The sequence below is a fragment of the Hypanus sabinus genome, chromosome 11, assembly GCF_030144855.1.
Source record: "Hypanus sabinus isolate sHypSab1 chromosome 11, sHypSab1.hap1, whole genome shotgun sequence".
Taxonomy (NCBI): domain Eukaryota; kingdom Metazoa; phylum Chordata; class Chondrichthyes; order Myliobatiformes; family Dasyatidae; genus Hypanus; species Hypanus sabinus.
Window position 1 is genome coordinate 59,954,180 of NC_082716.1, and position 26,499 is coordinate 59,980,678.

The 26,499-nt window shown below is 38.2% G+C and overlaps 1 protein-coding gene across 3 annotated transcripts in view; it reads right to left on the reverse strand.

Annotated features, from left to right (window-relative positions):
- Window positions 1-26,499, reverse strand: part of usp1 (ubiquitin specific peptidase 1) — a 217,108-nt gene that overhangs the window by 190,068 nt on the left and 541 nt on the right. For all 3 annotated transcript variants that reach the window (XM_059984432.1, XM_059984431.1, XM_059984430.1), the window contains exons 2-8: window positions 22,300-22,471; window positions 16,693-16,822; window positions 13,961-14,068; window positions 13,340-13,509; window positions 11,071-11,795; window positions 9,211-9,369; window positions 3,362-3,563 (exon numbers count right to left, since the gene is read on the reverse strand). In XM_059984432.1, coding sequence (XP_059840415.1) covers window positions 3,362-3,563; window positions 9,211-9,369; window positions 11,071-11,795; window positions 13,340-13,509; window positions 13,961-14,068; window positions 16,693-16,822; window positions 22,300-22,463 — 1,658 coding nt within the window. In that variant the 5' untranslated portion in view covers window positions 22,464-22,471. The remainder of the gene's footprint in view (window positions 1-3,361; window positions 3,564-9,210; window positions 9,370-11,070; window positions 11,796-13,339; window positions 13,510-13,960; window positions 14,069-16,692; window positions 16,823-22,299; window positions 22,472-26,499) is intronic.

Genomic DNA, 26,499 nt, shown 5'->3' on the forward strand with positions numbered 1-26,499 from the left:
CCATCACTCTTTCCATTCTGCCTACCTCTCTAACACCCCCATCATTATATTTTGATCTTTAAGCAGCACAGTATAATGTTTAGAAATGTTTGTACTGCTGAGAATTGGGTTTCAAGGTTGTTAACCTTGTGAACTAATTCCAGATAGTAACATTTCCAACAGCTGAGATCTCATTTTTCAAACAGCATACTGGAAAGCAAAAAAAAAACTTATCAACGCTGAATTTATACGTGCAGGCAAGAGGTACGAGCAGGAGCAAGGATTGGAAGGAAGGGGAGTTGGAGGGGATTACACTGATACTGTGGAACAGATCTGTGTCATGAAGGAGGAACTGTTCAGAGATATTGCCACCATTAAAGGTGAATATATTCTCAGTATCTGATGAGATCAATCCCAGGAAGCTGGGATCAGATGAGTTTTACTGAGTACGTTACTAAGCAAATAGATGAGCTTAAGTTGGTTTGACATGAGAAATTTAAAGGAGATCTAAGGAGCAAGTTTTTCTACACAGAGAGTGCTGGTTATCTGGAACGTGCTGCCACATCAAGTGATCGTGGGGTACTATTTCTGACTAGACAGTAACTAGTGATTTACCAGAGGGACCGGTGCTGGGACCATTGTTATTTGTCAAAAACTTAACATATATGGTAGACTTTTCAGTAGGGTCACTGGTGACATAAAAATTGGTGGAACAGTAGATAGTGAAGAAGATTGTGCAAGATACAATGGGAGTTGGGTAGGGAGGCAAAGGCAATTTAATTCAGACAAATGAAGGTAATGCATTTGGGGGAAGTCAAATACTAACAGGATACGTACAATAAATGGTAGGGATCTTGGGGTACAAGTTCACAGCTCCCTAAAAATAGCAATACAGGTAGAGAGTGTAGGGAAAGTGGCATTTGGCATGTTTGCCCTCATGTTACAACTTTACTAAACATTGGTCAAGCCATGCAGAACAATGTACAGTTCCAGTCACCATAATACAGAAACAATGTGGTAGGATTAGAAAGAGTTCAAAAGAGATTCATTAGCATGTTGTCTTGAATAGAAGTCTTAACTTACAAGAGATTGGATAGGCTGGGTCTATTCTCACTGAAATATAAACTGAGGGACATTGAGGAATATAAAATTCTGAAGGCATAGACAGTGTAGTCAGAACCTTTTTCTTCAGGGAAGAAAAGTCTAAGCACTAGAGGGTACAAGTTTCAGGTCAGGGGGAGAGAAATTAAAAGGAGATCCAAGAGTAAGATTTTCCAGAGGGGAATGGTTATACGGAATGAGCTGCCAGATAAGGTGGTAAAGGTATATACAATCACACATTTTAAAAAGGAATTTGAACTTGGATAGGAAAGGAGTAGAGTGATGTAGGTTGGGCTACTGCAGGTAAATGGGATTAGGTTAAATGGGCATTTTGGTTGGCAAGGATGAGTTGGACCAAATGACTCTCTAAAGTCTAAAACATGGTTGAATTTTTGTGGGAATTTCAAGATTATTCATGAATAGCATTATTCAATGCCGGCCAGAGACTCCAAATATTTAAACATTTGATTACATTCTAATGTCACAATCATAAACTGAAACTTCTACTCTTCTAGATAGGTATGGTGCATTAAGTATGTTTTCCAGCTCTGGTAATTTGTGACAAATGCATTAATTTTGCATGTAACATTCTCAAGGTGGAGGATAAACATCCAGAAATCATGGTGCACTTTGGCACAAATAACATAGGTAGATAAAGGGATGAAGTCCTGAAGAGTAAATATAGGGAACAAGGGAGGAAGTTAAAAAGCAGGACCTTGAGTGTAGTAATCTCTGGATTACTTCCAGTGTCATATGCTAGGTGAATGTCACGGGAAATTGAGGCCCTGAAGAAAGGGTCTCTGCCCAAAATGTCAACTCTTAACTCATTTCCATAGATGTTGTCTGACCTGCTGAGTTCTTCCAGCATTTGGTATGTGTTGGCATTGGAAGGGGAAAAAATAAAATAACTTTGGCCGAGAAAATAAAGGATAATCCAAAGAAATTTTAATTATTTTAATGGAGAAATTATAATGAGAGAGGAAGAGAGAGAGAGAGAGAGAGATGAATGGAGAGGTCTTGGGCGGTAGTCCACATTGCAGACATGGTAGTGTAAAGGTTATGGGTAAAGCTTTGCAACAACAGCTGCAAGACCCCACTACAGTCTTTAAGTAATCTGTTTGTTCTCCCCTTGATTGTGTGGATTTCCTCTGGGTGCCTCCAGTTTCTTCCCACATTCCAGAGATGTATGGGTTAGGGTTAGTAAGTTCTGGCCATACTCTGTTGGTCTGTAAGCATGGTGACACTCGATTTCACTGTATGTTTCAATGTACATATGACAAATGAAGCTAATCTTTTTTTAATCTTTTCTCAGCACAGGACATACTCCAAATTTTAAAAGTTATGAAGGCAGGCAAATCTCCAGAGCCTGACCACATAAATCCAAGAACACAGTGGCAGGCTAAAGAAATTGGAAGAGCTCTGAGATATTTGCATCAATGCTAACCACGAGTGAGGTGCTGGTATGGGTGGAGGATAGCAAATGTTGGGCCTTTACTAAAAGAGGGCAGCAAAACAAAATCCTGGGAACTGTAGGCCAGTAAGTCTGTAGTAGCAAATATACTAGAGAGGATCAGTTGGGCCAAAGAGCCCACTGCTGTGCTGTATAACTCTAACTCTAATGTAGATTTGTATAATATTTTGCATGTAGTCTTAGTTGCTATATCTAGTCCATGAAAAAAGTAATTTCACATAGACGACCTCTGAAAATGTTCCATTCTTCTGCTTCTGTATCTCAGAAGTGGCAAACAATGATCATCTCCAAAGGCAATCAACATTCAATGCCAGATTACCCCACCGTCAAAAATTCATACATTATTCAGCAGAAACTCAACTGGTCCAACCACAAATAATGTGTGCTGGCAAAAGGAGGTCAGAGACTGGTTGAGCAGCACCAAATGACTGACTTCCTATGACTGTAAAGCTTTTTCACCATCTATATACTAACAGTCAAGGCTGAATATTCCCCACCTGCCTGGAGAGATACAACTACAGTTATTCTCAAGGAGCTTCAAACTATCCAGAACAAAGCAGCCAACATTGGTATACTATAAATAAACAACTACCTACCCCCTATCCGTCATTCTCTTCACCTGAAAAATAAATATTTTGCACTACTGGGGAACAGAGAAATTGTTCATATTCTTAATATACAGGAATGTGAAGTTATTATCCCTCTAGTTTTCAGTCAGATATGATGGCTATTTATAACAAAGAGGAAAGAAAAGTGTTGGGGTAGTAGTATAAAACAGAATACATAGATTTAATCAATGTTCATACTTACTCTGAGTTGCATGCTGCAAAGCACTTCAAGTGGATTGTCACAACTTCTGGCATCTTGTCAAACAACAAGCTGCGTTCAGCTTCTGTGTAATGATGACAGTTTTCACAGAAATATTTGTCTTCACCAACGATTCTTTCCACTGAAGCAAACTGTGATATTGCCCAGTTCAGTGTTTTTATCTCCATCTTCGGTTCTGGTGAGACTAGAAGAAATGAAATTACAAAAATCTAAAAATTACTCCAAGTTTTCTTGTAATTTTCCCCTTTAGTTCCTAGAATCAGCCTCAAGAGTCTTCACAGCACTGACTCCCTGGTGATTCAGTTGGAAGAAGACCATTTGGTCTGTTGATTCCTATCAGTTGTATATAAACAATCCAAGTAGTTCCACTCCCCTCCTGTCCATAAGGTCAGATTTTAATTTTCTTTCAGATACCCAGTTTTCATTTGAAAGCTACAACTGTAAATACACAAGATTGCTGCCAGTACCTCCAGATCCTAACCATTTGCAGCATTTGGAAAATAAAAAAGCCATGTCATATTTGGTTCTTTTTCCATTAACCTCCATTTTATGTTCTCTGTTTCTTGAGCTTTTCTACCAATAAGAATAGCTTCTATCAACATCCTTCATGAATTTGAACACTTCTGTTAGATTCCTATGGCCTCTGGTTCCAAGAACAATGTCAGCTTCTGCAGCCCATGCACATTTTAAAGTAACTCATCCCTGAATCATTTTAGTAAAATCTCTTCTGAACTGTCCACAAAGTACTTGCAACTTTCCTTAAGTATGGTGCTCAAAACTGATTAAAAGACTCCAGCAGTTGCCAAACCAGTGTAATATAAAAGGAAACCGGAACAAGGGGTCACAGATTTCTTCTTACAAAGACATGAAAGATTAAGCTAAGGGAATGGGTGTGATAGGATTGTTATGCTGAGAGTAGCCCTGAACTAGATGGTCTAAAAGGCCTCAGGCACCTCCAATCACGTGTGGAAGAAAAAGAGGAAAATTAAATTTTATTGTCAAGCTTGACTAGCTAAAAATTGCTGAAGACTTGGATCATGAGGGTGACAGGATAAGATGCAGTCACTGCCTTGCTTGTGCAAGCTAACAATAGCCAGCAATATGTCATACCAGTGATGTAGTATTGTTACCTTCATCTGAGACTGTCAAGCTAATAGAGAAACTGACTGTAGACATGCAATTCTAATTTTGTGTATCGCACAGGAACATTTATAGACTTCCTGATACCCAAGAAGTGCTTCTTGAACAAATATGTTTGGCTGTTGGCTATTACCCAAAATTTATTGTATAAATTTAAGATGTAACCTGTCATTGGTGGAGTCATAAGGCAATGGACTAGAAAAGGCCTCATAAAATAAATGATAAAGAAAAACTGATTCCAGAACTGACTCCTGGGAAATTCCACTGTACATTTCCCAGACTTCCCACTTTCATCACAATTGTTCCTTGTTACTTAATCATTTTAAGTAGCCATGGTTACTTAACCATAATAAATTCATTATCATTACCTCCTCTATGCCATGCGTTTCAACTTTGATGAAAGAATTCCATTCTAAGACACTACATCAAATAACCTTTGCAAATCCATCGATGGTAAAACTACAATAATCTGATATCTATGCAGATATCTGAATGGTTTAGCATCTGGCTCACCAAGTGATGTGTATTCATTGGGGCCCCATTTCCCAAATTTCCTTTCCATTTGCATAGATAGAACTAGAAAATTTATATTATAGAACAAGACTGTTTAGGAACAGGTCATCTATTACAGGAAAGATGCTAGTATGGATAAAAGATTGGCTGTCTGGCAGGAGGCAAAGAATGGGAATAAAGAGTGTCTTTTCTGGTTGGCTGCTGGTACTATGGTTTTCTGCAAGGGTTGGTGTTGAGACCACTTCTTTTCATATTATTTGTCAATGATTTGGATGACAGAATTGATGGCTTTGTAGCCAAGTTTGAAGATGATACAAAAATAGATGGAGGGGCAGGCAGTGTTCAGGAAGTAGGGAGTCTGCAGAAGGACACAAGGAGAATGGGCACAAAAGTGGCAGATGGAATACAGTGTAGGGAAGTGTATGGTCATGCACTTTGGTAGAAGGAATAAAGGTGCAATACTTTCTAAACAGGGAGCAAATTTAGGAATAAGAGGTACAAAGGGACTTGGGAGTCCTCGTGCAGTATTTTCCAAAGGTTAACTTGCAAGTTGATTCAGTGGCAAGGAAGGCAAATGCAATGTTAGCATTCACAGAGGACAAGAATATAAAAACAAGGGTATAATATTTATTCATTCCCATAGATGCCATATTCATTCAGCATTTTGTGTGTGTTGCTTCGAATTTGCAGCATCTGCAGAATTTCTCATGTTTAGGATATAATGCTGAGGCTTTATAAAGCATTGATCAGACCACACTTGGAATATTTTGAGCAGTTTTGGGCTCCTTATCGGAGAAAAGATGTGCTAACATGGAGGCACACCCACCAAAACTGAGTGCAAAGACAGACCAGAGGTTTGATCGATCTAAGCATCAGATCAATTTGGAAAGGTCAGGTATGGACAGAAATGTGGTGGCAAGTTCCAGGGACAAATCTTATCGAAATGACAGAGCCCAGGTCCTAGAGTGAAGAATGAGCCAATGTTTGAATGAGCCAGATTGATAAGGCAGGGTGTTGGGACCAAAGGCAAGGGTCAGGCCAGACCTTCTCACTGCTCCGCAATGTTTACTCGGCTCTGCTGCAGTGATACCTGGCTTTGTGTCTGTGGTCTCACATTCTGAATGCTATTTGTTTACATTCATCATCTGCATGATTTGTTTTTTTCCTCAGCACGTTGGGTGTTTGATGGTCTTTTTATAGGTTCTTTTGAGTTTTCTTGTTTTATGGCTGCCTGTAAGGAGATGATTGATAATAAATGTATTGTACTTTGAGAGGGTCCAGAAGAGATACGAGGTATGAAACATATGAAAAGCACTTGATGGCTTTGGGCTTGTACACACATTTTAGAAGGATGAGGGGAGATCTCATCAAAACCTAGGGGCTGCCTTGATGACTGTCACCGGGTAGCACTTTGAGAGGTTGGTCATGACTAGACTGAACTCCTGCTTCAGCAAGGACCCGGACCCATTGCAATTTGTCTATCGCCACAATAGGTCAATGGCAGACACAATCTTAATGGCGCTCCGCACAGCTTTAGACCACCTGGACCTACGTCAGGATGCTGTTCACCGACTATAGCTCTGCATTTAATACCATCATTCCCACAAACCTGATGGAGAAGTTGCAGAACCTGGTGCTCTGTACCTCCCTCTGCAATTGGATCCTCGACTTCCTAACAGGAACACCATGGTCTGTGTGGATTGGTGATAAAATACCCTTCTCACTGACAAAGCAACACTGGCACACCTCAGGGGTGTGTGCTTAGCCCACTTCTCTACAGTATATACACATGACTGTGTGGCTAGGCATAGCTCAAATACCATCTATAAATTTGCTAACGATACAACCATTGTTGGTAGAATCTCAAGTGGTGACGAGAGAGTGTGCAGGAGTGAGATATGCCAACTAGTGGAATGGTGCCACAGCAACAACCTGGCACTCAACGTCAGTGAAACGAAAGAGCTGATTGTGGACTTCAGGAAGGGTAAGACGAAGGACACATACCAATCCTCAGAGGAATCAGAAATGGACAGTGAGCAGCTTCAAGTTCCTGGGTGTCAAGATCTCTGAGGATCTAACCTGGTCCCAACACATCGATGTAGTTATAAAGAAGGCAAGACAGTGGCTATACTTTATTAGGAGTTTGAAGAGATTTGGAATGTCAACAAATACACTCAAAAAGATTATATAGTTGTACCGTGGAGAGCATTCTGGCAGGCTGCATCACTGTCTAGTAAAGAGGAGCTACTGCACAGGACTGTAAGAAGCTGCAGAAAATTGTAAATCTAGTCAGCTCCATTTTGGGCACTAACCTACAAAGTACCCAGGACATCTTCAGGGAGCGGTGTCTCAGAAAGGCAGCATCCGTTATTAAGGATCTCCGGCACTCAGGGCATGCCCTTTTCTCACTGTTACCATCAAGAAAGAGGTACAGAAGCATGAAGGCACACACTCAGCGACTCAGGAACAGCTTCTTCCCCTCTGCCATCTGATTCATAAATGGACATTGAAGCTTTGGACACTGCGTCACATTAAAAAAAATATACAGTATTTCTGTTTTTGCACTTTTAATCTATTCAATATACACAATTGACTTACTTGTTTATTTATTATTTTTCTCTGCTAGATTATGTATTGCATTGAACTGCTGCTGCTAAGTTAACAAATTTCACATCGCATGCCAGTGATAATAAACCTAATCCTGATTCTGCAATGTTAAAAGGCCAAGATAGAGTGGATGTGAAGAGGAGGTTTCTTATAGTGGGAGAGTCTAGGACCAGAGGGAAGAGCCTCAGAATTGAAGGACATCTCTTTAGAACTGAAATGAGGAACTTCTTTAGCCAGAGGCTAGTAAATCTGTGGATTTCATTGCTACAGATGGGTACGTTTAAAGTGGAGGTTGATGGGTTCTTGATTAGCAAGGGTGGAAAGGTTATGAGAAGAAAGCAGGAGAATGGAGTTGAGAGGGATAATAAACCAGCCATGATGTAATTGTGGAGCACACTCCGAATATCCTATTTCAGCCCACGTGTCTTAGGGTCTTTCAGTTCAAAGTGACTGTGCTGACCATAATGCTCACTAAAATTGCACACCTGCCTACATGTGGCCTGTATCCCACCATTCTCTGCCTGTTCACTTGTCTGTCTAAATACCTCTTAAACACTGCCATCATCATTAGCTTCCATTACTTCCTTTGGCAATGCATTCCAGGGCACCTACCACTCTCCAAAATCTTTGCTTTATAAATCTTTTAAATTTATCCCCTATCACCTCTATGTCTATGTCCTCCAGTATTTGATATTTTCACTTTGACAATTGACTCTATTTACACTAACTATGTCTCTCATAATTTAGTATGCTATCAGGTTGCCCATCAGCCTCCAACCTGCCTCAGAAAATCGAGTTTGTACAAACTTTTCTTCTAGCTAATAATCTCTAATCCAGACATCTCTGTGAACCTCTTCTACAACCCTTCCGAAACTTCCACATCCTTCCTGTAGTGCAGCATTGCACTACTCTCAATACTCAGAAAAGTTTTATACAACTGAAAAATGACTTTCCAACTTACATATTGAACACCCTGACAGAAGGCAAGTATGTCAATATACCTTCTTTACCACCCTATCTACTTGTGTTACCATCTTCAGGAAACTTGATTCCCAAGAATTCTCCATACATCAGTGCCCTCAACGGTCTTGCCATTTACTGTATACATTTACAAGTGCAATACCCTATACTTGTTCAGATTAAACGCCATCTGTGATTTCTTTGTCAACTTTCCAAATGAACTATATATTGCTTAATCGTTTGATAACCACATTTTCTACAACTCTGCCAATCTTTATGTTGACTACACAAACAATACACTATCAACACCAATGGTCACAAATCTTTGGTCAGAATAACACCTCTCCACCACTACCCTCAGTCTTCCTCCAATCTACCCAAGTGCAAGAGAGAAAGATAAATAAAGAAAGGAGAGAATACCCAACAGATTAAGTACTTCCACTATTTTCTACTTTTATATCACATTTCCAGCACTTCAGTAATTTACTTTTGCAGCAGTAAAATCAGATGCTGCACCACCGTAAAATTAAATACTGCATTTACTAAGTGCAAATCAAGTTATTTCTAGGTTGCCACAGTAATGGTAAAAGTCTATTTATTTAATAACTTACTCTCAGATCCTTTGTCCTTGGGGTCATTCTCTTGAACAGGTACACTAATGTCTTGGAAATTCTCTCTTCGTTCAGAGTAACACTCGCACTCTAAGCATCGTGTTCTTAGAACTAATTGTCCTTGGAACATTCCATCTATCATCTCTAAGCCAGACAGCTCTAGACAAACAAAAAGCAACTGTTAAAACAACAGTTCGCAAAACAGAAACCATGTAGCTGTGGAGCCAAGAGAGTTGAAATTTTTGAGAGAGATAAATTGCAAAAAGTTCCTGCACACTTGCCTGCCAAAATATTTAATGTCTTTTTGTTTTATTCATTGGAACAGATATCAGCAAACCAAACTATTTGCTGAAACATTATGAATGAGGCAATGAATTCTAGAAACCATTAAGTATTGTACAGGAATCATTTCTATGTATGGAATGCCACATACAAATCTCATCATAAAATTTACAACAAGGCAATTGAGTACTTCCTCTGTAAATTCCAACTAAACAACTGATCACAAATTGAAAGAAAAAGCAGAGAAATGCTAAAGCTCAAATACAATTTCGAATGATATGGTACAATCTAGAGAAGCATTTCGAAATTTCTCCTGCGGAGGGCCACAATTATAAACCCGATTAAAGGAGGAAATAGATTCCCCTTTGATATTTTACACTACCATTGTACCAAATCATTGTACTAACATGGAAAAATGATTGAATTGTCCACAAGATTCCACAGTATGCCATGTGGAATACAGTTGTATAAATAAGGGAATAAGTAGTTTGCATCTTCTATGAAAATACTCACCAGTGTCACCTTCATTAGTCAGATCTTAGTTTTAAATAGGAAATGTGTTGGAAAATAATCCATTATCAAAAAGCTATAAAGGGCTATGTTATACCTTATGATATAGGAGCAGAATAGGCCATTTTGGCCCATCAAATCTGCACCAATTTATCATGGCTGATCCAATTTTCCTCTCAGCCCCAATCTCCAGCCTTCTCCCCATATTCCTTCATGCTCTGACCAATTAAGAATCTATCAAACTCTGCTTTAAATATACATAAAGACTTGGCCTCCACTGCTGCCTTTGGCAAAGAATTCCACAGATTCACCACTCTCTGGCTAAAGAAGTTCCTCCACATTTCCATTCTAAAAGAACACCCCACTATTCTGAAACTATGTACTTTCCTATCATAGGAAACATCCACTCCATATTTATTCTATCAAGATCTTTCACCATTTGATAGGTTTCAATGAGGTCACCTATTATTATTCTTAATTCTAGTGAATACACGCCCAGAGCCATTTTATCCCAATCTTTCACATACAACTTTAAATAAAACTCCAAATGTATAGTATTAGCTGGCTGATCACTAAATCACTATCCAACTGTTCAGAAATCCTGATGCTTTGGAGCCTCAATTACCACACTCTCCAACACACACAGACTTTGGTTCCTATAGTACCTTTAAAACTCATCTAGTAGTTTATCGTGTTCCTTCAAACCTACCAAGTTCAGTGGAAAAGATGTTAACTACTGTACTGTATATAACATTTTAAAATGTTTTAATATTAACCAGATGGCTTTTTGATAAGATCTTTGATAAGATAAGATCACCACCTATTCTTCGTGTTAACTTTCAACTTGTTTGCATTTTGTAACTTTCCTTCTTGTCCCCCTCCCGGCTCTTACTTACCTTCATACTACTCTGTATAGAAAGATGTTTATTAATAATGGCACCATTCCCAGAATATTTAATTAGAAGATGTGTCCAACTTACAAATGGCACTATGAAATGTCAATTAAGAGAATAAATGAATCCTTGATTTGGTTCAAAAAAATGTAATGCAACTTGTAGACTTACTAACCTGCTTTACTTGTGCTCATACCCTCAATTTCACACAGGTCTTGATTTTTCTCACTGATTTCCTTATCACATTGGGTTGTAGAGCCTGATGAAGAACAGTGGTAATCTGTCACCACTGAGTTTACAGCATAATCTGGTTGACATCCACTTGCATCGTTGTTACTTGGTTCTTTTGTGCTTATAGTTGATGTCACTTTTCCAAGACTACAGAATTTTGAAAGTATACTTGGTTGGTTCACTGTTGGCTTCAGCCATCTTAACCCAAGTCGTGTCTTTTTCTGGGCAACAATGCCAGCAGTGCTACTTTCAGATATATTCCTAGTATCAGTATCAAACTCTTGCTCAATATTGTCTCCCGAAGATTTTCTCTTCCCTTTAGTTTGTCGCTTCCCTTGTATATTTTTTGGATCTTTTGGCAGTTTAGACCTTTTCATGGCATTGCCAACTTGCGTAACACTTTTTCTTTTACCATTTTTCTTCAGTGTTTCCTCTTTCTCCAGATCAGGCATTTCATGGTTTTCTTGTACAACATTACTGATGCTTGAGATTTCAGAAGATATTTCAGTGGATAGTTTATTCTCCACACATGTTTCGGGATCAATCTTTTCTTCAGCAGATGTATGACTCTTTAATAACTGGCAAGCTTCTAAGATGTATCCTAAAATACACTGCAAAACTTCCTGTGCATCATGCTGGAGATATCCGTCATACATTGGATTCAGCTCTCTAAAATATATGTGAACAGTCTATTAATTATTTGGTGGGACACTTGTACTCTTTTATTCAATTTTGCACAGAACTAGAATTTATTCTGTTAAATGGCAACTGCAATAATCATCTTATTCATACAAGTTAGTCATTGCATTAAAGCAAAGTCATGAAGAGACTGTCATCAGTCTTCAAAAGAGACAAGATAACTGATGACAAATAAGTCAGATAAATCTGTCTATGATTTTGATACAGAAACTAAAATGTTAAACTTTAAAATACAAGGCTTAGGAACATAAATTCATTTTAGCTCTCTGTAATATGCAATCAAGTGAATTGGTTGTCAGTTGAATCAAAATCAAGTGAGTTACCTTAAATGGGTTTAGTGCTACTGAGCTATGGGACAACTGCATTTTAACTACCACTATTAGATTTACCAAATTAGGCAGAAAACAGATTTAGTAATCATTAGAATAAGGAAGGGAAAACAATCAATGTAGATTTGGTTTGCAAAATACTTTGGATATACCACTACAAAGGTTATTGGGATACAATGTACAGCACCTCCTAAATCCACAATTTCTACCACCAATTCATCAGGAACATTGGAATTATGTCACATAGCATCTTGACTTGAAAATAGATCTATATTCCTTTACCCTCACTGAGTCTAAACACTGGAACTCTCTATTCAATTGCATTTGAGAATACAGTCACCAGAGTGTACAGCAGTTCAAGATGATTCACCACCACAATCTCAAACAATGATGGCTTGCCAGTGATGCCCATATCCCACAATAATATGAAACTGTATTATGGATTGGGAGGGGTCAGATGAAGCAGGAGGTGAGAATAGGGATAGTTGAATTTGTCCCAGAGTATTTCCATGTAACATTCATGGCTAAAAATATTATTTTGATTCTCTAAGTAACAGAATTGTGTATAATATCAAGGATAAATCAGAATTTAATTAGTGATAAACTAAATGATTCAATTACAATTTCAGGAGCATACAAATCAATGCAAAACTGAGATGGGCAAATAAAAATGGAGGAAAATGATAATCTTAGCTTCCTATCTTTTTTCTGATAGAGTAACCTGCCAATGCAATTCAGGCAGAGGCTAACAGTAAAATAGCCAGACTAATGATTTTTAGGCTCTTGGAAAAGTGGATACTTTAAGCAAGCTACTAAACGACTGAAGCATGTCAATGGAGTCATATTGTGGTTCTGTAATCATCATCTTTAAGATAAGTGACAGGAAGGCAAGAATAGGAAAAAGCAGCAATATAGTGCAGCGAAATCTGTCCTACCACATATAGTTCAGAAAGTTCACCTGGAGATGAATAAATAAATGTTCATATGTTTTGATCTTAGCAAGGATTCTGATAGTTAAGATAATTAGTGAGACAAAATACATAATGATTGTGACAAAGACCCCAATTTTTTGCTTATGGCTAATCATCCTATGCATACAATTTTTTTTAAAAAACAGCAAGATCTAACTTCCACATTTCTTCCTTACATACACGTAACAATTTATTCTTGCATTTAAAAACTTACCTCAGTGTACCCATCAGTCTTTTAGGCTGAATAGCAAGCTCCCCCTCTGTGTAATTCTCGGCATTGAGAAGGTAGCTGGCCTGAGTCTGTTCCATCAACCCAATCAAACTATGCAAATTACAGATCAGCTCTAAGCAAACTGGCAATTCCTCTCGACCATTTGTTATGTCCTACAGCAAATGAGCATTCACAGATCAGCAATGTTGTTCAAAACTTAATTGGTTTCAATCTTTCAAATCCAGCAATTATCAGGGTATACTTGACTAAAATAGCTTCTATTCTTCTTTACATATTCACATTATTTTGAAAAGTAAAAATGGCATTGTGCTTTTAATTACTTTTATTCTCCTATACTGACTTTGCAAAGTTTTATTTTGTTAGAATCCTGTTATTTCTCCTACTGCACACTGTTTTAAGATACCAATCTAGTGCTAAAGTTACCCAGTTTAAATGTTTTTAGCATTACCAGTGGACAATATATTAGTAATTCATTGTTTTGATCACACAATACTAGTAAACAAGCCTATTTTAGTTACATACATTGTGGCAAATTATAATGACCTAATAATTGCACAAGACTTTCAGCCTTATAACATACAAGTTTTTTTCCTTCTTAATTACCTGGTCTGTTTTGGGATCCTCGTCACTCTTCAGCATCTCTTGGTTCTTGATGATTATGTCATTCATAAATTCCATCCTAGTTTTAAATCCAGGGCAATAATACAATACCTAAATTATTAAAAAAAAAATTAAAAACTGTTACAATTGTATGAATTTAGAGGGACCTCTATCAACTTTAAATCACTCATTATAAACTGCTTAACATGTCACAGCACAATAACATACTTTGTTCCTCAAGCTTTCATCTAACATTCAATGTTCTTTGAATCTATCACACAAATAAAATTTAAAATATTTTATCAACTGTTTCAATAAGTTCTGCATGAATATATTAGGACATTCAGAATTGTTTTATAGTGAAATAACTGGCATCCTGTTTATGATACCAAAAGGGGTTATCTAATCATTTTTGCTTACAAGGAGAATGTTCCTCTACAACTCTCCTACAGTTCTTCATAGTAGTTCCCTGGGATCTTTTACATCCTGGCTAACTGAATGTACTACTACTTGAGGCAAATCTGATAGCCAGTTATTCCATGGCAGATTCTAACCTACCATTAATAGTTTATTTTCTAACTGATATCTACCCATGAAAACCCTCCTAATCTAATTTATTTTGGAGTAACCTGGAATAAGCTGTGGCCTTTCATTTCTTCACTGATAAATTAAGAAATCAGACTGCTATTTACTGGCTTAATTTTTCTTTTGATAAGGGAATTACTAAAAATGTAAGATTCCTAGCTTCTAAATTGTACAAAGCTATTCAACAGAGCAGATGGCTTGAATGGGGTGTAAATGGACAAGTTGGGCTGATTGGCTTGTTTCTGAAACATGCAAAGTAATCCAATGGAACTGAATGAATTGCAGGTCTTTTTCTATCCTCATTGAAATACTATGCAGAGAATGAAATTAGCATCACTTACTCGATATATTTACCAGAAATGGCCTAAAGTATTGAATTGCCTAAAAACAGGAACTTACTGAATTAACTTTATTCCTTACAATCCTTCATATACACGAGGAGTAAAAACCTTTACATTACATCTCCATCTAAATGTGCAATTTATAGTGATTTATAATAAATATTATGTACAGCAGGGCAGTCAATATAACATAAAAATAGAAATACAATTGTATCATCAAGAATTAATCAGTCTGATGGCCTGGTGGAAAAAGCTGTCCCAGAGCCTATTGGTCCTGGCTTTAATGCTGTGGTAGCTTTTCTCAGATGGTAGCAGTTGGAACAGTTTGTGGTTGGGGTGACTCAGGTCCCCAATGATCCTTCAGGCCCTTTTTATGCACCTGTCTTTGTAAATGTTCTGAATAGTGGGAAATTCACTTCTACAGATGTGCTGGGCTGTCCACACCACTCGCTGCAGGGTCCTGTGATTGAGGGAAGCAGTTCCCATACCAGGCAGTGTTGCAGCCAGTTAGGATGCTCTCAATTGTGCCCCTGTAGAAAGTTCTTAGGATTTGGGGGCCCATACCAACCATCTGAGGTGAAAGAGGCGCTGTTGTGCCTTTCTCACCACCCAGCCGGTATGTACAGACCACACAATATCCTCAGTGATGTTTATACTAAGGAACTTAAAAGCTGTTCATCCTTTCAACCCCGGATCCATTGATGTCAATAGGGAATGTCCCCAGTCCTCCTGTAGTCCACAACCAGCTCCTTTGTTTTTGTGACATTGAGGGAGAGCTTGTTTCCTTGAGACCTCTGTGTCAGGGTGATGATTTCTTCTCTGTAGACTGCCTCATTATTTGAGATTAGGCCAATCAGTGTGGTATCGTCTGCAAATTTAATTAGCAGGTTGGAGCTGTGGGTGGCAACACAATCATGGGTATACAGGGAGTAAAAAAAAGGGGGCTTAGTACAGCTCTTAGGGGCACCTGTGTAGCAGGTCAAAGGTGAGGGAGTCCACTCTTACCACCTGCTAGCAATCTGACAGGAAGACCAGGAGGGCAAATGCTGAGGTCTCTGTGCTTCTTGTCAAGCCTGGAGGGAATTATGGTGTCGAATGCTGAACTTTAGTCCAGGAACAGCATTCTCACATAAGCATCCTCTTTTCCAGATGTGTAAGGACAGTGTGGCTATTGTGTCATCTGTCGATCAGTTGCATCAGTAGGCGAATTGTAGGGAGTCCAGCGTGGGAGGTAGCATGCTACAGATGTAGTCCTTGACCAGCCTCTCAAACTATTTGCTTAGTATTGAGTTGAGTGCGACAGGATGCTAGTCCTTCAGACACGTTATCTTGGTCTTTTCAGGTACAGGAACAATGGTGGATGTTATGGAAGTGAATGTGCATATAGTCCCCATAAAACAAGCTGTGAGCCAAAAATTTAAACAAAAGATACTCACTTTGTTTACCAAGGTTCAGTTTCAAAACTAAATACTTCCATTTTCACCCAATTCATGTTCATTTTTAATGTCAAATCAACTGATTGAAATCTCAATAAACATTGTGATTTTTTTTAAATTAGAGTACATTTTTGAGACTAGCATTCCAGTTTAATTCATGAAGATAAAAATCCACACTGGAAGCAAGGCAATTTAAGTCAAAAGAACACAGATTTAAAAACTCATATTCAAATTTCAAACTTAACAAATAATCACAATTTTTAAAATAGCTGCTTCCTCAGTTACAAAAACAGAAAAGGATTAATATAACTTGACTGATGCTACTAATGAAGACATTCCGGGGACTGGCACTACCAACGTCAGAATACTTTACCTGAAGCACACTATTGAGGTAACATGTATTTCCCAAATTGTTTAGGCCAACAAATGGCAGAAGCTGCTCTCTCTTTTCATAATCAACTGTAGAAGCTACCAGCTGGGTTCCAGAAACAGTCTTGTCACACCTATTTAAATTTGAACAAATGGGGGAAAAGTGATACATCGGGACACTAGAACAATAATCAATTCTGAACAAAAAACATATTACAATAGTTCAAAGTCAGATCACATTAAGTAAATGACTTAAAATGGATAGCTGCAATATAGATGGTAAATACATTATAATCATGAACTGATAAAAGGATGAGAAGCATAGATGTCATTTGTGGGTCACAGAAAATCAGCTCAGTTACCTGAAGACTACTGTTCACCATATAGTCTGCTAACATGATATTTTTTGACATGGTGCATAAAGTATTTTAAAGGTATCCTTTATTAACCATCATCATGTGCAATGTTGTATGACATAGGTGATCATGGTCTCATGACCATGATTTTCATGGCAAATTTTTTCTAGAGGTGGCTTGTCATTGCCTTCTTCTGGCCAGAGTATTTACAAGACGGGTGACCCCAACTATTATCAATACCCTTCAGAGGTTGTCTGCCTGGCATAGTTGCATAACCAGGACTTGTGACATGCATCAGCTGCTCATACGATCATCCACCACCTGCTTCCATGTCTTCACGTGACCCTGGTCAGTGGGCTAAGCAAGCGCTACACATTGCCTAAGGGTGGCCTGCAGGCTAGCAGAGGGAAGGAGCGCCTTTGGTAGAGATGTATTAATACAATTTAAAATATGCAAGTGCAGAGGTAAGAAGAATGAAGAACATTGGTTATATTTTCAAAGAAAAATGTTAGTTCTTAATTGCTAGGTAGCATATATGAACTATTAAAACTGAACTGCTTGTTGATCATAGCAAGGGAGATTACATTTTCAGCTATGGAATTTATTAACAAAATCAGAATACTGAAAAGCATTTGCAGAAATTATCAATTCAGAATAATTAAAGGAAGTTATATATGAAAGAACCTTATGGATTGGCTACTAATGTGTAGACTTATTAACTATTCTCAATCTACTTGAACACTTTGATTCTAAACATGACTTGAATCAGCTTAATAGAAAGTCCTTTCTGGTGCAGAAACCAGGTGAGCAATGTTCAATCAGAACTAATTCTCCCATTTGTTTGTTCACAGCCTTCCTCTTCTTTCAGCTGCCCAGTCTCCCAAATTTAAAGTTATGTTTCAACAATGCTCTAATATTGTACAGATGGCTAATTTGTTAGGTTTGCTATATTTTATTTAATACTGTACAAATCTACTTCGAATTTGAAAATAATATGAACTTGTTTGTGATTGTGAATATTTACAATTATTTACATTATACAACTGTGAATATTTAAACTGATGTTTATTGCAAAAATTTTACATACATGTTCTTTGAAAGTAAGTTGAATAAATGTTCCTTTAAATTCTATTACATTACCCAATATTTGAGTAAATCTATTTGCCGATAACAATGAAAGTTGCTGAAGGGAATACAAGGAATTTCGTCTATATAGATTTACAAAGGCTGGTTAGTAAATGAGAATCACTGAATAAAAGTGTCAATGATAGAAAACATTTAACCTTCTGTTTTTGAAAGAGGACTGTAGTTAGCATAGATACCAAGAACCAGTGCAATGACCACTACCATATAAATTTGTGGAGTAAAATTTCAGATTTGCAAATGACACCAAAGTTGGATGGGCTACAGGCTCCTCTATCTTCCCAGAACATCAGAGAGTAGAAAGAGCATGGATACTAGGTTGTTAATGTGAGAACAAGGGTAATTACAAAAATTAGTTCAGGATGGGAAGTTGCCCCTTGGTCTCCTCAACTCTGTTCGAAATGGCCTACCCATTATTCTTAAACTGTGGCCTCTGGTTCTGGACTCCCCCAACATCGGAAACATGTTTCTTGCCTCTAGCGTGTCCAATCCCTTAATAATCTTAAATGTTTCAATCAGATCCCCTCTCATCCTTCTAAATTCCAGTGTATACAAGCCCAGTCGCTCCAATCTTTCAACATATGACAGTCCTGTCATCCCGGGATTCAACCTCGTGAACCTACACTGCACTCCCTCAATAGCAAGAATGTCCTTCCTCAAATTTGGAGATCAAAACTGAACACAATACTCCAGGTGGGGTCTCACCAGGGCTCTGTACAACTGCAGAAGGACCTCTTTGCTCCTATACTCAACTCCCCTTGTTATGAAGGCCAACATGCCATTCGCTTTCTTCACTGCCTACTGTACCTGCATGCTTACTTTCAGTGGCCGATGAACAAGGACACCTAGATCTCGTTGTACTCCTCCTTTTCCTAACTTGACACCATTTCAGATAGTAATCTGCCTTCCTGTTCTTGCCACCAAAGTGGATAACCTCACATTTATCCACATTAAACTGCATCTGCCCACTCACCCAACCTGTCCAAGTCACTCTGCATTCTCCTAACATCCTCCTCATATTTCACACTGCCACCAGGCTTTGTGTCATCTGCAAATTTGCTAGTTACTTTTAATCCCTCCATCTAAATCATTAATGTATATTGTAAATAGCTGCGGTCCCAGCATCGAGCCTTGTGGTACCCCACTAGTCACTGCCCGCCATTCTGAAAAGGACCCGTTAATCCCTACTCTTTGTTTCCTGTCTGCCAACCAATTTTCTATCCATGTTAGTATCCTACCCCCCAATACCACATGCTCTAATTTTGCCCACTAATCTCCTATGTGGGACCTTATCAAATGCTTTCTGAAAGTCTAGGTACACTACATCCACTGGCTCCCTTATCCATTTTCATAGTTACGTCCTCAAAAAGGTCAATGAGGGAAAGGTATTTGATGTTGTCTACACAATAGCGTGTGAAATCTTAGATATTAAATATAGAGAGAGCACCAAGATGCTCAAGACAACTATGCACAGTGCTGTAGTAATTTTATGCATTGCACCATACTTTAGCCACACAAAAAAAAAATTCCATGACATAATCTGAGTGATAACCTGGCTCTGATATGGGTCTCCTATGGACTGAGAGTGGGAAGGGGACAGAGAGAAGGGAATCATAGTTGACAAAAGGTGAAGGGAGAAGGGAGAGAGTGGGAAGCACCAGAGAGACATTCTGTAATAATCAATAAGCCAATTGTTTGGAATCAAATTACCTTGCCTGATGTCTCAGTGCCAAGTGTGTCTGCACCATCTCCCCACCTCCGGCATTCTGTCTTAGACTTTTGCACAGTACTGTTTGCACTGAAGAAGGCATTTGATAATTGACTTGTCAAAATGAAAGACTGATAGCAAAAGATTGTTTCGCTGCCTATAAAGACAGACATATTGGAGCACCACCTAATTTGCAACAAGGACCATCTATCTTTAGTAATATTTTGAGATAGATTCCGGATGAATTTTAATGCTGGTAAATGTGAAGTTCTTGGTATGGAGAATAAAAAGTGACAGTATAAACTAGAAGAAACAATTTGAAAATATGATAATTGTGTAACATTAAGAACATAGATATCTGGAGCTATACTTGCAGGGTACTTTGACAGGGCATATGAGAAAAAAGGTCACAAAAGTAGTAGCTAACATATCTTTAAAAATAAAAAAAGCTCAGCCACCCTGGACTATTCTGATCTGCACTGGATGCCACATCTTAGGAAAGATGTGATAGGTTAAATGGGAGTGTGTATTTACAAAAATTATTCTAGAGATCAGTGTTATTCTGTGGATTTACTAAACAAATTGGGGTTGACCTCCTTGTTCCAGACAAGCTTGTGAACCTTTGGGATTCAGTAACAAGAGGAATCTGGGCGTATATAAACTTTTGAAATTACATGTGTAACTTGCTGAAAAATCAAATGGGATCCTAAACATTAATAAAACAACTATACAAAAGCAGGGATGGGATTCCTTGTAAAGGTTATAAATCTGATGCCATGTGCCTGTGATCCAGTTTTTTTCTGAAGCACCTATGCATACATATATAGTAATAAGCTACTAAAGCATAGAAACAGGCCCTTTGGCCCATGTGGTACATGCCAAACTTACTCTGCATCGTCCCATCAACCCAAACCTAGACTATAGCCCTCAATACCCCTCCTATTCATGTACCTATTAAAAGTTCTCTTAAATATTGCAACCGAGCCTGCATCCAGCACTTCTGCTGGCAACTCATTCCACACTCACATTACCATCTGAAGCAGATCCCCCTCAAGTTCCTCTTAAATAATTCACCTTTCATCCTTAAACTATAACCCTAGTTCTAGTCTTACCCAACTTCACTGGAAAAAGCTTGCTTACATTTACCCTATCTATAACACTTAATTTTGTCTCCTGCTAATCTCCCCTCATTTTCTTACACTCGAGGGAATAAAATCCGAACATATTCTACCTTTCTCTGTAACTCAGGTCTCAAATCTTGGCAAAATCCTTGTAAATTTTCTCTGTACTCTTTCAATCTTATTGATATATTTCTTGTTGGTAGGTGACCAAAACTGGAGAGATTACTTAAAATTTAGCCTCACCAACATTTTAAACAATTTCACAGTAACATCTCAATTCTTTGCACTCAGCACTCTGATTTATGAAGGCCAATATGCCAAAAACTCTCTCTACCCTTGAGGTACTCTTTCATCTTGTCTATCAGAGTAACCTCATGCCTTCATGCCTTCTTTTAACCATGCTTTCCCTCTTAAATGTTCTCTTACAAGTGCCTCATTTGTTCCTTACTGCCTTTGCCTATACCTTCTTCTTTACCAGAACCTCAATACCCTTCGAAAACCAAGATTCCCTTGCCTTCTTTTCTAACAGGAATATATAGTTGCTGTACTCAGTATTTCACTTTTGAAGGCCTCCTACTTACCAAGCATCCCTTTACCAGAAAATTACCTCTCCAAATCCATATTTGTCAGACCCTTTCTTCGATTTAGAATCTCAGGGACCAGTCCCATCCTTCTCCATTATTATCATGAAATTAATAGAACTTATGATCACAAGGTCCTACACACAGTTGTCAACCGCCCTGTCACTTTACTTGATAAGATATTCAGAATTGCATATGTACTTATGCATATGACAGAAGCAGAGGATACAGATTCAAAGTACTGAATGAAAACCAAGCACTGAGAGCATTTTTAAGAAAATAGATTTTTATAATTTGTAACTCACTGCTAGCAAGGATGATGGAGACAATCAATGAAGGTTTTCAAAACTGGATAGGCACTTTTGGGAAAATAACCAGCAAGGTTAAAGAAAAAAGGGTGATATGGGACTGGCACTGAGAGGAATTCACAAGTGGCTTCTTTCTGTGTCCTAGCATTTCTATTTGATACCAGAGTCCACCTGTGCTGATAAGCTGAAGTTCAAGAAACAAAATGGCACAACATGACATATCTTTGAAACAATCTAGAAAGTTCCCTTATTATTTCAACTTAACACTTGAAGGCACATTTATGATTTAACTATGTATAGTTCTCTTGATTGAAAAAAAATAAACCAAATAATGTTGATAATAGCAAATTTTAGTTTGCAAAACTTTATGTGTGTAATAAATATTGCAACATACTTATCTAGCCTTTTTGGCTCCGAAGGACAGTGTTCAGTTTCTTCCTTCTCAGTAAAATCAAGAGCTCGTTTGGCTTCTTTTTTCTGAAAGAATTTAAGGGAAAGTCGTTTTCTTTTGTTAGGGCTCCCCCTTCCATTACACTCATTCTGGACTAGGCCAGGCATCCTCTTTACTAGAAAACAGAAACAAACATTGTGGATTAAATAACTAAGAGCTATATGAGCTTGTTAAGTATATAAATTTAGTGCATCATGAACTATTTAAAGCCTGTTATAAATCTTTTAAATTGCTTTATGAAACCAGTACAAAAATTAAATTAGGAAATGGATCAAAATGCAAATTTAGTATCTGCTGACATTGCCAGACACCTGAATCCAACCTTAATAAAATAATTCCGAGTTTCTTAAACACTATAATTTGTCTGAAATGATGATATGATTTCTACCATTTCACAGTAATGTCTTATTAGAAAATGCTCTTAAAAGACAAAATCTTACGAATTATTGATTTTAAATTTAACTATACAGTATACATTTCCTCCTTTGAACTTCCCTCACTGAGGACATTTACAGTAGCAAGAGCATAAAGAAGGCCTGAAAGATCATCAGGGATACCAGTCACCCCAACTATAAACTGTTCCAGCTGCTTCCATCTAGCAAATGGTAGCACAGCATTAAAGCAGAACCAACAGGCGATGGAACAGCTTCTTTCTACAAACTAATAAACTTATAAATTCACATGTCTGTACATTGCGACCGAGTCATAACACAAAGATTTGTACTTCCGCAAGTTGTGGGGCAGATGAAAGATTTAAGTAAATTCAGTACAATATATATTAGCTAAACCCACTCACAGGGAAGGCTTCAGGAGTAAACCCCAAGGGAAACACTTGGAGGTGTTCTCCCTAAGGCAGAGGGGGAGCTTGCTCTCCATATTGTGCTACCCTGGCTTGCATATCTAGGCAGATAGGATGCAACATCCATGGTTGACCCCGACCAGTGGAGGCCTCAGATATATATTGTTCAACTCTTTTAAAAGTTTGTAGCATCTGAAGAATTGAAACAACGCTATGCTATTTATATTTTGCTTAAGATAACAAAATAGTCAGTATTCCTTGCAGACTCATTGAATGTTATACAATGACAGTAAAGGTGAATATAATTGCATGATAAGTAATAACATGCATTCATGTGCATTTAATAGAAAAACTGGTACACAAAAAACTAATCAAACAGGAGCATAAAATACCATTTTGGATTTAAAATAATAGTGAACAGATTACAGAGGCATTATTATGCACATTTATTAGAACCTAATAAAATGATCAGTTGCGGAGGACCAGTTGCTAATATCTATATGTTAAGAAAGGTGATAGAACATTTCAGGGAATTAGTATTACTTAGTTTAACTGCTGTGAAAATTAATGATTCCACCACTAAACAGAAAGTCGTAGAAACAAAAAGGATATTAATGAATAGTGAGTATAGATTTAAAATGGACAGGTATGGCTTGATCAACCCTATTGAATGGATACAATTTACTCAGAATTTTGAAGGCTCTGTATTCTGAGAGCCTCGTGATCACCTAATGAATAAAGTCAGAGAATGCAGAGTTCAGGGGCAAGTAACAACTTATTCTAGCTAGCTTAAAAAAAAGTGAAAGTTGGAGCAAACTCTTCGCAAGATGATCAATACACACATTCCATGAAGATCAGTGCTGGGACTACTCCAATTCCTAACTTACATTAATGGTTTTGATTTCAGAAACTGTAATAGTGTTTCTAAATCTATGTATAACAATGTTTATCAAACTGTACAACAAATTTCAAGAGGACTTTAAAAAAGATAGCAGAATTAGAAAATAAATGACAGGTAAGGCTCAAACCAGGTAAATGTGAGGCAGTATATTCAGCTAGGAAGAATGAGATAATTAGTTGAAAGTTGTGAACCAGGATGGGGAGAAACAGAGAAGAATTCAAAAGGACCTTGGAGTACATTCAATAAGTTACACTATAGGATAGCAAAGAGTCTAAACAAAGTAAACCAAGCACAAAGATTTGTGGAAGGATATGATTGAAAGGTACAGAAATTACATTACACCTGCACCACATTGTAGATTACACATGAAATACTGCACCCAACTTGGGTTACTACTGCTTATAAAAATGATTTCGATGCAATAGAGATACAGAGATATTTTACAAGAACGCTATCTACCCCAATCCACACTCGCCAGATCTGATACCATCAAAATTGGCTTTTCTCCAATTTAAATTTCTCAACTCAAGGACCAGACCTATCCTTTTCCATAATTACATTGAAACTAACGGCACTATGATCACTGGATGCAAAGTGTTCCCCTACACAAATTTCTGTCACCTGCCCTGTCTCTAGTATCATACTCTCTCTAGTTGCAACTTCTACGTACCGATTAAGGAAACTATCCTGAACACATTTGATAAACTCTTTCCATTTAGTCCTTTTACAGTATGGGAGTCCCAGTTAATGTGGAAAATTAAAATCACCTTACTATCACAACCTCATGTTTCTTGCATCAATCTGCAACCTCTCTAAAAATGTGTGCCTCTAAATCCTGTGTACCGTTGGTTGGTCTATAATGAAGCTCCATTATCATGGTCATACCTTATTCCTCAGTTCCACCCAAAAAGCCTCACTAGACAAGATCTCCAATCTGTTCTGACTGAGCACTACCGTGTCATTTTCTCTGACTGGTAATACCACCCCTCTCCTTTAATCCCTCCCACTTGGTCACATCTAAAACAACGGAACACAGAACATTGAGCTGCCAGTTCTGACCCTCCTGCAATCAAGTCATACTGATAGCTACAATGTCATAGTTCTATGTGCTGATCCATGCCGCAAGCTCATCCACCTTCCCTACATTACTCCTGGCATTGAAATATATGCTGCTCAGACATTAGTCCCGCTTTACTCATCCTTGATTCCTAACTTTGTATATCAGCTTAACAACATCTTTCTCCACAACCACTCATCTATCTGTTCTGGCACTCTGGTTTCCATCCTCCTGCTGCAAATCTAGTTTAACCTCTCTTTCTTCCCCCCCCCCCACCCCAAAGTGCAGCACTAGCAAACCTTCCCACAAGGATATTAGTCCCCCTTCAGTACAGATGCAAACCATCCCTTCTGTACAGGTCCAACCTTCCTTGGAAGAGCCCAATAATCCAAAAATATGAAGCCCTCCTTCCTGCACCAACTCCTTAGCCATGTATTAAACTGTATGATTTTACTATTTCTGGTTTCACTAGCACGTGGCACCAGTAGCAGTGCTGAGATCACAACCCTGGAGGTCCTGTCCTTTAACTTAGCACCCAACTCTAAATTCACTTTGCAGGACCTCATCATCCATCCTACCTGTTATTGTTACCTACATGGACCGTGACCTCTGGTTGCTCATCCTCCCATTTAAGAATGCTATGAACTCAATCCAAGATGACCCTAATCCTGGCACTCAGGAGCCAACAAACCATCCAGAATTCTCATCCACAGAACCAACAAACCTCCTTATACTACAACTCACCTCTGCTTCCCCCTCCTCCCTCTGAGCAACAGATCCAGACTCAGTGATGCAGACCTGCTTACTGTGGATTCTCTCTGGTAGTTTGACCACCACCCCAATAGGATTCAAAACACTATACTTATTGAGGGAAATGGCCACAAGACTATTCAGCAATGGTTGTCTATTCCATTTCACTCTCCTGACAATCGGGCATCTGCCTCCTGCAACTTATGGGTGGCTACCTCCCTGTAGCTCCTATCTATCACTTCCTCATTCTTCCTTTTGAGGCGAAGGTCATCGAGCTGCTGCTCCAGTTCCTTAACATTGTCTTTAAGGAACTTAAGCTTGGTGCAATTCGTGTAGATGTAGTTATCAGGGTCACTGAGGTCTCCCAAAATTCCCACATCTCATCCAACGAACATACCATTAACTCAAGAATATGATTAAGTTTTTTTAACTATTCTGTTAAGAACTTAGTACTCATTACCAGCAAATAGTCAAAAACTAAACAAAGACACATGGGTCGAGATAGTAGAGGTTGTCATCAATAAACACACGGGCATGGATGACAATGTTACATAAGTACAGCATCGAAGAGGAGAAGCTAAGTTATTGCTTAGATTATACCGTTGACAATAGTGACGAATTACTAAAAGATTTGTA